Raw genomic sequence first — 14315 nt, forward strand, 5'->3', positions numbered from 1 at the left:
TGCTTTTAACTTTTAATAAATATTCTTTTCATAATAATAAACTTTTAATAAATATTCGGAATTTGTGGGTATGTTTGTGCAAAATAAAATTGTACTTTCTGATTACCTACAGATAGCAAATTTTGCATACACAATCCTGCCACTTTAAATTAGCTGAATATGCTACTTTTTGCCCTGGAATATGCTGGGGGGGGGAGGTTTAAACATATATTTATTTTTTAGAAGAAATTCTGAATGTAATGATCAAAAGCAACTGTTATTGTTCTCAATGGATTTTTAACACTCAGATTAATAATTCCAAAAGGACAACATGCCCAAGAGAAGCATAAGATTTTTTTTCAGATTCAGATTTCAAAATGATTTTGCCCGGTCCACGATAGCCCTCACCTACTAGTCCTTAATACATATTTTTAAAAGAAATGCAGGTGAACCTCACCATTCACGGATCCAGCATCTGCAGTTTTGTGTATCTACAGTTGGGTAATTGACACCTGAGCTCAGCATAAGTGGGGGTGGGATGGCAAACAAAGGGTTAATTGCACATATCTGTGGATTCGGCTGCTATTTTGAGGAGAAGAGCCACTTTGTGGCTCGTTTGTAAAACAAAAAACAAAACTCACTTTTTTTTTTTTTGCGGGGGGCCAAAACAGGATTTGGGACTTTGCGGGGCACGGGGATTGCTGGATACCAGTGCAGCACAGTAGGGCACTTCCCCCCACATTTTGAGGGCCCTTTGTTTCTGTTTTTTGCCCTTTGTGGAGCCTCTAGGAACCCAGTGGCTAAGTCCCATTGCCTTAATGACTTGGTATCCACAGGAGTTCCACAATACGCGGTAGCAGCAGAGAACGGAACCCCTGCGGATGCTGGGTTCTCTTGTATGAGAATTTTCAGGAACTGCGGGAACCCTCCCCCTCCAGCTACCAGTGAAGCCTTGTCTGGGTCATGCTACCCTCTCCTAACCCCTCGATCCCTTTGTTCTTCCCCAGCCAGCAGGGTGGGCGACAGCAGCAAGCATGGCATGATGAAATTCAGGGAGGAGAAGAACTTGCTGGGCGTGGGGCTGAGCACCGGCTTCCATGACCGATACTTCATCCTGAACAGCACCTGCCTTCGACTCTTCAAGGAAGTGCGGGTACGTTGGCACTGGCAGTGATGAAGCCAAGCCTGGCTTATGATTGTCGCCTAAACCAGGGGTTCCAGACCTTGGGTCTCCAGACATTGTTGGACTACAAGTTCCATCATCCTCAGCCTTTGACCTTTGTGGCTAAGGAGGAAGAGAGCTGGTCTTGTGGTAGCAAGCATGTAGCAAATTAAAGCCTTTGTCTCAGAGCAGCTCACGCGAGAGGGGGTGGAATGCTGAATCATCCCTGGCGAGCTGCCTGGATAGGCTTCTCCTGAAACTAATCTATATTTCCAGTAGAATTAAAATGCAGCCATCACCACCCCTCTTATCAACAGAGCTTGAACCTCCCTGGGATCGTGGTGGAATCCCAGGGAAAACTCTTTATTTTGCCATTGGATAAATACAGAAACCTTCCACGTGTAGGCTTACACGTGATGAAAAAACCAATAGCTGCTGAGCGCTTGAGGATGCTTTTGCACCAGAGAAATCTCCTTTCCGCCCTCCCTTTTTCCTTGAGCTAAAAACCAACTCTGAGAGGCTTGTAAAAAGAACAGAACACAAACACAACAGTTTTATTCAATTACTACAGACTGCTTCTGTCTGAGGCTTTTAGGTTTTAAATACACTCAAAAATTCTTAGTAGATTACAAAAACAGGTTTTCTTAGGCTTCAGTTTAGGTTGCATTTAGGTACACTTAGATGTTTATAGAGTCTTTTGCAATGTCCTAGTTGGGTAGAGCATAGGCTAGTGTTTCTTATTTTAATTACATTGCTGGTAAACAATAATAGAACAGTATCAGGAATATGCAAAGCATGCATACAAAGAAATATAAATTTCTAACACAAAACCTGATTAACAAACTGTTCCCTGTGCTAAATCCCCTTTTCCTTGAAAACTCACCCAATGCCTGTTGAGAATCAAGTTTCCTGCAATCCTGTCTCTCAAGGATCTGCAGTTATTCCATGAGAGAAACCTCCATGCTGGCTTTGACCATGAGGGTGCAAAAACTCCATGCCCCTCACTAAGCCTTTTCTCACGTGCTTCTCTCCAAAAAAGACCACCCTTCTTGTTCTCAGAATTCCCAGCAACCGCTCTCTAGGTCCCTCCCACCTGGTGTACTGATTGGCTGCCCTGGAGTTCACCAGCCTGTTGGTTGAGACAAGGGTTCACTCCCTGTTAACTCTTCAGAAGGGAGTGGGGGTGAGAGGCTGATCACTACAAAGCATGACTTGTTCACTTTGCTAAGCAGGGTCCACCCTGGTTGCATACGAAAGGGAGACTAGAAGTGTGAGCACTGTACAATATGCCCCTCAGGGGATCAAGGGAAGAGCAGAAGGTCCAAAGTTCCCGTCCTGGCAGCATCTCCAAGATAGAGCTGAGAGAGATTCCTGCCTGCCACCTTGGAGAAGCTGCTGCCAGCCTGGGTAGACAATACTGAGCGAAATGGACCCGTGGTCTGACTCAGTATATGGTAGCTTCCTATGTTCCTCTGATGGAACTTGTACTCCAACAACATCTGGAAACCCTGCCCTAAACCTTCCCTGGTGAACCTCTTTGGCTGTAGCTCCAAACTGGATCTGAATGGAAAGACTTCTGTTGGGGCACCAACCATGTTGCCTCTGCTGTGCAGGCAGATGGAGGCCATGTGGCTCCCTTGAAGCCACATGGCCGTGCTTTCAAGGTCTAAGTGTCCCAGAGCATGGTCTGAGGGCACACAATACAGTTGCCTTGCTGAAGCTAAGAAGGTCTTAGTGTGGTCAGTGCTTGGGTGGGAGACCCATATCTGCCACCTTTGAGGATGGGGCCCTATCTCTGTTGAAGAGCATCTAGTTTGCAGGAAGCGGGTCCCAGGTTCAGTCTCTGGCAGCATCTCCAGGTTAGGACTGCCTGAAACCTTGGAGAGCCGCTGATTGTCAGTGTAGACAATATGGATATGACAAATGTTTATAGACCGCTTTTTAACCAAAGTTCCCAAAGCGGTTTACATACAGAAAATCAATCAATCAATCAATTAAATGTCTGCCTGTCCCCAAAGGGCTCACAGTCTAAAAAAAGAGACATAAGACAGCCACCAGCAACAGCCACTGGAGGGATGCTATGCTGGGGCTGGATAGGGCCAGTTGCTCTCCCCCTGCTCAATAAAGAGAACCACCACTTGAAAAAGGTGCTGCTTTGCTCAGTTAGCAGGAGTTGATACTGAGCTAGATGGACCGTTGGTCTGACTCAGTAGAAGGCAGCTTCCTCTCTTCTGAAGGGAATTTTGCTTCCTCGTCTTCTTGCGCTCTCACTCCTTCCTCTTGGCCATTTTCTTCCCTCCAGAGCCACAAGCCAGAGAAAGAATGGCCAGTGAAGAACTTGAAAGTCTATCTGGGGATAAAGAAGAAAGTCCGTCCTCCAACCTGGTGAGGCCCTGCTTTGTGTTCAGATTGGTGTGCCTTTCGCACAGTCTTCACGTTTCTTTCTTCCAGTTCACGCTGGAGGCACCCTTCCCTGGCCTGCCCTCGCCTGCGACTTTTAGAGTGTGCAGGAGTACAAATGACCTGCTCTCAGAAGGAGGTGCCTCCTCCCCCTCCCATGTTCCCGAATGAGTTCCTGATCTGGACGTGTCTCCCAACTGGAAGGAGGCACTCAGTCGGCAGCCTCTCTCTGCGTCGGGGAATGACCGGATGATCCAGTCTCACCTGGTGCACCGGCCACCAGGCATATGTGAATTGGACAGGAAGCAAAGCCAGAGCAGTGACTCTCGCAGAGGCACACCGGATGAGTCACTGCTTTGGGTTTGCGGAAACCTCCGAAGACTCCGTTTCTTGTGGCACAAGAGTCCTGGCATCCCTGGGCAGCAAAATTGGGTGGGTGGGTGGGGGGGCATTTCAGCCATTTTCAAGGGGTGAAGGGGGCTGCGGTGGGGGGCAGTGCAAAGGTGTCTTTGTAAATGGCAGCCTCCAGCCACCGAGAAAAGTCCTGCTTGCTGGCAAAGGGAGTGTCCGTGCTGCTGAGAAACTGGTGGTGAAAGTGAATGGTGGGGGGTTGGAAGCAGTGTTCCCTCTAATGAGGCTTCCCTGATGCTGTTGACTACAACTCCCAGCACCCCCAGCTGCAATAGCCTTTGCTTGGGGATTTTGGGAGTTGTAATCAACAACATCTGGGAATCCCTGTTAGGGGGAACACTGGTTGGAAGCGCCCCCAAAACTCCTGCCCCAAACTCTCGTGGGATCATTTCAGCTGAACTCTGCCTAAGAGGCACAAACCTGGCCGGGCTGTTTCTTGAGACCCCAGCTGGAATCCTCAAACACCTGGCCACTTTTCCTTGCGGGCACCAGCTGCCCTGTCCCTGCTCCAGTCGCAGCTGCTTGCTTTTGCAAAGCAGAGCTCAGTGCCCGGAGCCGGCAGCTAGACAAAAAAAACACGTCCAGGGGTTTCAAAGGCCTCGTCCTGGGGCCGTGCCCACCAGCAAGTAGAGTGTTTTGCGTGCAGCACGGCTGCCTTGTTCTGCTGTCAGCATTCAAGGTTTGCTCCTTGGGCAGGGCGATGTTGGGGCAGATGAAAAGCTGGGAGGAAACCCGCCAGCGGATTGTTAAGTGCTGCAGGCAGAAGAACTGTCTGGTTGTTGAAAGGGAATCGCAGGCAGCTGGTTACAGCCCAGATTGTCAGGGGAGAGGATGCCTGGAGTTCTTGCACTCCTGCTTTCTGCCAGCAGGTGGCAGGGCTGCTCCACAGGACACCTGTGTGTTCCTGGAAGCTGGCGCACGGATGAGTACCTCAAGCACCCAGTTGCTCTCTCCAGGAAAACCTGGGAGGCCCTGGAACGCCACAGGATTTCCAGCTGACCCAGCTTTTGCTGAGGTCACTGATTAATTTCCAGGTGGGGTGTGCAGGCTAGGAGAGCATCGGTCTTTGGCAAGGGGCAGGATGCAGGGAGTCAGTTCTGGGAGGTGGGGGGAGGCTGTCTGTCAGTCCCGGTGGGCCAGAAACAGGTGTGTGGTCCTAAACAGGCAGGGGTGAGTTTCAGAGGGGCAAGAGGCCAGTGCATGGCCAAAGCATAAGGCCAGAAGAAAAAGCCCTGCTGGATCATGCCAGAGGCCCATCTGGTCACTTCATGGAGGAGAGGTCTCTCAATGGCTACTAGCTGGAGGGCTATAGGTCCCCTCCAGCCTCAGAGGCAGAATGAGTCCCAGTTGCAGGGGAGTAACAGCGGGAGGGAGGGCATGCCCTCAGCTCCTGCCTGTGGCTTCCAATGGCATCTGATGAGCCACTGTGTGGAACAGGATGCTGGACTGGATGGGCCTCCTTGGGCCTGATCCAGCAGGGTGGTTCTTATGGTCCTGCTTCATGTAGTGGCCACCCGTGGTGAATCTGGGAAGCCCGTGAGTGGGGGGAAGCGGGCAACTCCCCCTGCACGTTGGAGTTCCCTAGCACCTGGTGTTCTGGGGCGTGATGCCCCCTCTGATCCTGATGGAAATCTGCAGCGATCCAGGCGATGAGCCCCTGAGAGCCCCCTCCTCCATGAATTTGTTGAATCCCCTTTTAAAACGGCCCAGACGGGTGTCCATCGCCACATCCCCGGGCAGTGTCGTCTAAGCCCACGTTGTGTCACGAAGTCCCTCAACCCAGCAGGGGTCAGGATCCAAGACAGCCATTGGCCAAATGAATCAGGAGCTGAGGAATCGCCCCCCACACAGAGAGGAGCTGCTCAAACTGAGGAGGGGGCTCTGGGGCTTTGTAGAGGCTGGCAGGCAGGGATTGGCTGTCCGACACCCACGGGCAGAGAGTTCCGGCAAGCTGGCCCTGCGGCTCCTAGATGGCGCTCTTCAGGCGCGGGGCGCGGGCTGCCAGGCTTGCCACCCCCACCCCCGACTATGGGTGGGGCAGAAGGTGCCGGAGGCTGGCTGCTGAGTGCCCCACTTGCAAAGACCCCCATCCAGGGCCTTCTTGGGGGAGCTTTAGCTGCCGTTCAAAGTGGGAACCGTTCACACACTGCCCCGTGGAGGGGTTTTGCAACGTGGCATGATGAGCACCCTGAGGAGCCGCTTGACTTCGGCCTCTGGGGCTCACTCCGGAACAGATCTCCTCACCCCAGCTTGTGCTTCTTTGGGGCCAGTGCGTGGAGGCCTGTATGACAAAGTGAGGAAGAAGCTGGGCTTTGATTGAGGCTCCGGGCCCTTCTTCCCAATCAGAAGGTTCAGACCCGAGTGCAAGGAGGGTCAGCCTTTGGCTCCAGCTGTTGTTGGACTCCAACTCCCATCATTCCCAGCTGCAGTCAGTTGTGGCTGGGGATGATGTGAGTTGTAGTCAGCAGCTGGAGAGCCATCCCTGCCACTGTGCCTTCACTGGGAGGAAGCAAGCCCTCACACACAGTGGCAGGCTTAGCGTTTACGCTCCCCCACGAAGTGCACAGAACATAAGAACAGCCCTGCTGCTGGATCAGGCCCAAGGAGGCCCATCTAGTCCAGCATCCTGTTTCACACAGTGGCCCACCAGATGCCACTGGAAGCCACAGAGGGCATGCCCTCCCTCCTGCTGTTACTCCCCTGCAACTGGTACTCAGAAGCATCAACGCTGGAGGTGGCCTGTAGCCCTCCGACTAGTAGCCGTTGATAGACCTCTCCTCCATGAAGTTACCCAAACCCCTCTTCAAGCCATCCAGGTTGTTGGCTGTCACCACATCTTGTGGCAGAGAATTCCACAAGTGGATTATGCGTTGTGTGAAAAAGTACTTCCGTTTGTTGGTCCTAGATTTCTTGGCAATCAGTTTCATGGGATGACCCCTGGCTCTAGTGTTAAGTGAGAGGGAGAAGAATTTCTCTCTCTCTCCCCACTTTCTCCACCCCATGCATGATTTCATAGACCTCTATCATGGATGGAAGCTGCCCACTCATCTTAAGGCTACCTTGGGCACCCTCGACTCTGGCTGAATGCCCAACAGGGAGCTGTGTGACTTAGTAAACCTGTTGTAGATCAGGCATTGGTCAGCAGGAGCTTCCTCAGTCAGATTTGTGACTTTCCGTTTGCTTTTGGCATCTTCCCTGAAACTATTTGGGGAAGCCAGAATGTGTGGGAGTGCAGAGAGCGTCGCTCTATATCCTGGAGCCCTGCAGGCTTTTTGGTGAGGAAATGAGAGACCCTCCAAAATCTCCGGAGGGCATTCCCCTCCCTCTACCCGGCCCCAAGCCTGGCTGCCATCCAAGGACAGCCGGCTCCAGAGGCCAAGAGGAAGACCTCTTTGCGGCAGCTGAACAGAGACTCTGGGAGAGGCAGCTCTCTCTGCAGGGCTGCAAAGAGAAAGCGCCGTCAGGCAGACTGGGGCAAAGGAGCCCTTGCCGGGGGGGGGGAGGGGAGCCTGCCCTCCTGCATCTTCCCCCCGTCTTTCTCTCTCTTGCAGCTGGGGCTTCACCGTGTTCTTTGAGAACGAGAAGCTGGAGAAGCAGCAATGGTAAGCAACAGCGGACACAAAGCTTTGTGCCCTTCACCCTGGGCTTGGTGTTCAGCCCATCCAGTTGCTTGGAGAAAGTGGGGGCATTCCATGGACTAAATGTTTTACTTTAACTGCTGCTTTGATGCATTTGTATTCCGCTTTCTACAAATAAGAGCGTAGAAAGCTGCCATATACTGAGTCAGACCATTGGGCTTTCTAGCTCAGTATTGTCTTCACAGGCTGGTAGCGGCTTCTCCAAGGTTGCAGGCAGGAATCTCTCTCGGCCCTCTCTTGGAGATGCTGCCAGGGAGGGAACTTGGAACCTTCTGCTCTCTTCCCAGAGCAGCTCCATCCCCTGAGGGGAATCTCTTGCAGTGCTCAGATTTCTGGTCTCCCATTCATGTGCAACCAGAGCGGACCCTGCTTAGCTAAGGGGACAAGTCATGCTTGCTACCACAAGACCAACTCTCCAAAGCGATAACTGAGGAAAGAGGCGCCTGTTAATGGTGATCCTCTTATAGTTAGCAATGATAGTTTACTGTTTTATTTATTTTTCTCCCAGGCATTACGTAGAACCAAAGTTGCTTTAAACTTAGGTTTGTTTAACAAACCTCAATTGGTGCCATAGACAATCATCAAATCTTGGTGTGTTTTGCCATATTGTGGTTTGTTTGTTTGTTTGTTTGTTTGTTTGTTTGTTTGTTTGCATCGCCTTCCCTCCCATGATCTAGGCTTGCCTCTCCCTATGCAAGAGCCCTGGAAGGGTGCAGCTACCGAAACAAACCAAGATTAAACCACCATTGTGGACTCAAACATTGGGCTGGTTCAGACATCATGCAGAATCTCAGTTAGATCCAGGCTCCCTGTGACATCCCTGTGTCTCGGGAATGCCTGCTCCTGCATTCCGTCCCTGAATGAGCATCTACTTCCTGTGTTGGTTTAAATAAGCTGAGATGGATTGTGTTCAAGTCTACCAATCTCGGCTTATTCTAACCTTGCTTCAACTGACAGAGGGAGTGTGACTCTGCTGGTTCTTTTGGATCTCTTGGTGACTTTTGATACCATCAACCACGGTATCCTGAGGGATTTGGGGATAGGAGGCACTGTTTTACAGTGGTTCCGCTCCTACCTCTTGGGTAGATTTCAGATGGTGGTGCTTGGTGACAGTTGCGCTTCAGAATAGGAACTACTATATATAGAATCCCTCAGGGCTCCATTCTGTCACCAATGCTTTTTAATATCTGCATGAAACCGCTGGGTGAGGCCATCAGGAGATTTGGTGCTGGGTGTTATCAATATGCTGATGACACCCAAATCTATTTCTCCTTGATATCAGGAAATGGTATTCGCCCCTTAAATGCCTGCCTATAGGCAGTAATGGGCTGGATGAGGGATAATAAACTGAAGCTGAATCCCAGCAAGACAGAGGTGCTTATTGTTGGGGGTTGTAATCTGCAAGATGGGACAGAACATCCTGTACTGGATGAGGTTACATTCCCCCACAAAGAACAGATTCATAGTTTGGTAGTGCTCTTGGACCCAGGTCTCACCCTGGTGCCTCAGGTTGGGGCAGTGGCCAGGAGCGCATTTTACCAGCTGCGATTGATTTGACAACTCTGCCCATTATTTGAGAATGACCTGAAAACAGAGGTACAGCAGCTGGTAACCTCAAGGTTGAACTGCTACATTGCATTCCATGTAGGGCTGCCTTTGTACATGGTTTGGAAACTAGGGGTGTGCACGGTCCGGTGCACCCCCGGTCTGGCACAGGGGGGACTGTTGCTTTAACCTGGGGGGGGTAGTACTCCCCCCCCCGCCGCCGCTCTTCCCCCTCCGGCGCTGGTCAGTTGAAAAATCTTCTTGGGGCGGCAGAGGTCCTCTCTGCCGCCCCTGCCCCCGTCGTCGTTTGGAAAGCCTAGAACAGAGACGAGCGCTAGCGGCGTGCGTGCGCCCTGCGTGGCATGCGCTTGTCTCTGACGCTGCCGCGCACACGCCGTGACGTATGTGGCACGCGCGTGGCAGCGTCAGAGACGAGCGCATGCCACGCAGGGCGCATGTGCGCCGCTAGCGCTCGTCTCTGTTCTAGGCTTTCCAAACGACGACGGGGGCAGGGGCGGCAGAGAGGACCTCTGCCGCCCCAAGAAGATTTTTCAACTGACCAGCGCCGGAGAGGGAAGAGCGGTGGTGGGGTGGTGGTGGTAAGTACTACCACCACCACCACCCCGCTTAAAGCAACAGTCCCCCGCCCAGCCGGACCGCCGGACCAGTCCGGCGGTCTTTTGAATTGTGCCGGACCGAACCGTGCACACTCCTATTGGAAACTTCTGTTAGTCCATAATGCAGCAGCCAGACTGGTCTCTGGGGTATCCCAGAGAGACCACATTATATCTGTTCTTAAACAGTTGCACTGGCTGCTGATATGTCTCCAGGCAAAGTACAAAATGCTGGTTATTATCCCCTTTAAAGCCCTAAATGGTTTAGGTCGGGCTCCCTGAGAGAACACCTTTCTCTACATGATCCCCACCGCTCATTAAGAGCATCAGGAGGGCTCTGTCTTCCGGTGCTACTGGTTCATCTGGTGGCAACCTGGGATTGGGTCTTCTCAGTTGTCATGCCTGGGCTGTGGAACGTGCTCCCCATGGATAAGAGGATTAGCTCCCTTGGAGGCCTTCCAGAGAGCCTTAAAGACCCATCTTTTTAGCCTAGCTTTTAATGCTATCTAGTCTTGATTTAATGAGTTTTAATCTTGCTTAAATGTTTTTGTTTTACTTTTATTGTTTTATTATGTGTGTTTTTAATGTAAACCGCCCTGAGCCACTTTAGGAAGGGTGGTTTATAAACTGAATAAATAAATAAATAAAACTCAAGAACATCCGAAGTTCATTTCAAACCTTTGGTTTTTTGAGGCAAGTAGGTTAGAATAAGCCGGTGGGTTTGGATGACACAATCAATCGTGGCCTATATTAATGTAGATAGGAAGCAGACGCTGGTGCAGGGATGGAAGTGGGAAGCACGTGTTCCCAAGACTTGGGGATGTCACACAGAGCCCAGCTCTTACCAAGGTTCTGTGTGAGCTCTGTACCAGCCCATCAGGTGAAACTGTGGTTGAGACAAGCCAACCCACTTCAAAACTTGAGTTCAGATCATGGTTTTGAAAGAAACCATCGTTTGTCAAGAGGGGCAGGTTCAGACTTACAAATATATCGCCGTTAGATGGAAAAAACCACAGTTCTACATGATATGTGGACCTACCCATAGCTTATTGATTGTGGGCTGTTTTGTTGTGTTGCAGCAGGGGTGGGAAAACCTGGCCCTCTAGCTGTTGTTGAACTTCAATTTATTGTGGCTGGGGATTATGGGAGTTGTAGTTTGAATTGGTATGTTAAGGGGTGCCAAAGGACAGATAGTAACTGATTCTGAGAAGATCAAACAGAGATGGAAGGAGTATATGGAAAATCTGTACAGCAGGGACGTCAACAACCAAGATACTCTAGAAGATATTCCTTACTTGCAAGAACCTCTAATAAGGGAAGATGAAATTAGATCACAGCCCGGTCGTTACCAAGTCAGAAGGCTACAGGAATTGATGGAATAGCTATAGAAATATGGCAGGCAACAGAAGAAGAAACAGTCAAGGCTCTAACCAAACTATGCCAGCAAATCTGGAGAATGACACGGTGGCCAACAGATTGGAAGAGCTTCGTCTACATACCCATACCAAAGAAAGGAGACTTAACAGATTGCGCAAACCATCGCACAATATCCTTAATTTCACATGCTATCAAAATAATGCTCAGGATCATCCAACGCAGATTAGAGCCCTACGTGGAAAGGGAAATGCTGGATGTTCAGGCTGGTTTCAGAAAAGGCCGAGGAACAAGAAACACCATTGTTGATGCACTCTGGATAACTGAGAAAGCCAAAGAATACCAGAAAGAAGTCAATAGGTGCTTTATTGACTACAGAAAAGCCTTCGATTGCGTTGACCATGTCAAGTTGTGGAATATCCTTAGGAAAATGGGTGTCCCAGAACATCTCATGGTTCTCATGAGAAACCTCTACACAGGACAGGAGGCTACAGTCCAGACGGAACATGGTGAAACAGACTGTTTCCAGATAGGCAAAGGAGTAAGACAAGGCTGTCTACTTTCTCCTTCTTTATTCAATGTATATGCTGAACATATACTGAGAAAAGCTGGATTGGAAGAAGATGAGCGTGGTTTTAAAGTTGGAGGAAGAAACATCAGTAACCTGCGCTACGCTGATGACACCACTCTGATAGCTGAGAATGCAAATGATCTGCAAGCTCTAGTAATGAAAGTCAAGGAGCACAGTGCAAAAATGGGACTACAACTAAATGTGTGTCTACACTTACAAAGATTAGAATTGTTCAGACAATGGTTTTTCCCGTGACACTCTATAGATGCGAAAGCTGGACTTTGAAGAAGCAAGACAGAAAAAGTATTGATGCTTTTGAACTTTGATGCTGGAGAAGACCTTTGAGGATACCATGGGCAGCCAGGAAAACAAACAAGTGGATCCTAGAACAAATCAATCCAGAATTTTCACTCGAGGCACAAACGACCAGGCTCAAACTATCATATTTAGGACACATCATGGGAAGACCCAACTTGAGAAGTCCATAATGCTGGGGAAAGTTGAAGGAAAGAGAAGAGGACGACCAGCAGCAAGGTGGATGGACTCGATGACGACAACAATGAATGCACCACTGAGAGACCTAAAAGGCCAAGTTGAAGACAGATCATCCTGGAGAGAATCTATCTATGTGGTCACTAAGAGTCGACACCGACTTCACAACACTTAATCAATCAGTTCAACAACAGCTGGAGGGCCAGGTTTGCCCTCCCCTGAATTACATTGTTGATTATCTGCCTTGGAAACAGTCATATGGAAGGTGTGGGATGCAAACTTCTTAAGTGGAAATTTTAGCATTTTTTTTAAATTCAATTTTTAAAAAGTTTTTAAAATGTTTTCTATTGTATTGTGTGTTGTAATTTGTCTTGTTTTAGGTGTGCTTATTGAATGTGTTTTACTGTTGTGTTGTGAGTACCCAGAGGACTATTTGATATGGGGCAGCTAACAGATGAAGCTGATTGTGAATTAAAACGCTTGTGGGTCAGGGACAGACTCCCACCTCCCTTGACGGCTCCTCGGGTCGCTCTGAGGAGGCCCGACTCACTCCCAGGCCTTCTGCTCCTGGATCCCGGCCGGCTGTGCTCCGCCGTGCCGCGCTTGTCAGGGCCATTCCCAGCAACGAGGCGGTGTCTGACGAGGCAGCACTGATGAGAAGTGAGCGAGCCCCACGGCGTGGCGTCAATGCGCCGTGTCTTGTCATGTTCCGCGCCTGCCTGGGGATTTCTGCCTGAGAGGGCTTTGGAGTGAGCAGCCTCTGCTCTCCTGGCATCTGGCCATGGTGGGGCCCATGCAGGAGGAGCTGAGGGGAAGAGGAGTCGTCACTCCGTTCAGGCTCCGTGACGCTGCCTTGCCGCCTTTCCCCTTCTCCTGTAGGTATCTCTGCTGTGACACACAGATGGACCTGCGGGCCTGGTTTGCCACCTTCCTCTCTGTGCAGGTGAGTGGAGGAATGGCTTGGGGGGGGGTCAGGGAGAGGCTAGGGCAGCCTCCCCCCTCAGCGCCCCCCGGCTCGAATTTCCTTCCTTGCCCTTGCAAAGTCCAGGCCACCTTTCTGTGTGTCCGTCTTCTTCCGGACTTGGCCACAAGCGTGGGTGGAATCCGAGCACCACAAGCCAGGGGTGCTGGACTGGAGAACAAAGCCAGCGTCTGGTGTCCAGGGAATCCAAATTCTGCTACCTCGAGGTAGAATTCTGTGACCTGTATAAATTATGCAAATGTGGACACCTTTGCCTGACCCCTTACTTCGCTCAGGTTTTGCGAACGCAAAGGACTCTGTGAGAGGCAGAATCTTATTCATAGAACCAGAGACCTTGAGAGTTGGGAGGTCTCCTAGTCAGGGGTGGATTAGGCAGCCAAAGATTTGCCTCCCCTTTATAAGCCAAGGGTGCGTGTGCAGAGGCCCGCAAGGGGCCGAAATCCACCCGACCTCTGCCATTTGGGAGTTAGGCGGGTCCATGTGAGGAGCTCTCTCGCCACTGTCTCCGTCACCATCTAGCACCCGACCTGCCATGATTTGGGAGGCGGGTGGGCCCACTAGGAGCTCTTGCTGCCGCCGCTGCATGAAAGCCCCACTTTCTGACCACAGAGAATCTTATTCGTAGACCTCGAGACCTTGAGAGTTGGGAGGGGACCTTGGAGGTCTTCTAGTCGGAGGTGGCTGTGTAGAAGTTTTGAAAGTTGTTTTTTAAAAAAAGATAAAAATTTCCCCTGCCCCCCAAGATTTGCTGCTGTAGGCAAATGCCACTATTGCCTATGCGGTTATCTGCCCCTGGTTCTGGTCCAACCCGTGGCTCAGTGCCACGGTCTTCTGCAGTATCCCTGACGGGTGGCCATCCCACTTCTGTTTGAAACCCCCCAGTTAAGGGGAGCCCACCACTGCATCAAGAGGCAGGCTGTTCCACTGTCCAACAGCCCCCTCTCTGACTGCAGGGACTCCAGGAGGTGTTTCCCATGTACTTCCATGCATATCTTCACAGCCTTGAGGGCTAGAACCTTGGCTTTGGGGTGTCTCCCCACCCCCTGCCCTTCTAATGGAATCTGAAATGCTTAGGAAAGTGACTCCAGCTGCCAGTCCTTCTCAGTGGCCTTGCAGAGTTGCGGCATCCATGCCTGTTCAGCCCAAC

General features: G+C 50.7%; 1 protein-coding gene across 6 annotated transcripts in view; it reads left to right on the forward strand.

Annotated features, from left to right (window-relative positions):
* The window catches only part of ARAP1 (ArfGAP with RhoGAP domain, ankyrin repeat and PH domain 1), a 192906-nt gene that overhangs the window by 174300 nt on the left and 4291 nt on the right, over nucleotides 1-14315 (forward strand). For all 6 annotated transcript variants that reach the window (XM_053306340.1, XM_053306342.1, XM_053306341.1 and 3 more), the window contains 4 exons: nucleotides 987-1132; nucleotides 3444-3526; nucleotides 7504-7554; nucleotides 13066-13129. In XM_053306340.1, coding sequence (XP_053162315.1) covers nucleotides 987-1132; nucleotides 3444-3526; nucleotides 7504-7554; nucleotides 13066-13129 — 344 coding nt within the window. The remainder of the gene's footprint in view (nucleotides 1-986; nucleotides 1133-3443; nucleotides 3527-7503; nucleotides 7555-13065; nucleotides 13130-14315) is intronic.

Source organism: Hemicordylus capensis, chromosome 3 (assembly GCF_027244095.1).
Source record: "Hemicordylus capensis ecotype Gifberg chromosome 3, rHemCap1.1.pri, whole genome shotgun sequence".
Lineage (NCBI taxonomy): Eukaryota > Metazoa > Chordata > Lepidosauria > Squamata > Cordylidae > Hemicordylus > Hemicordylus capensis.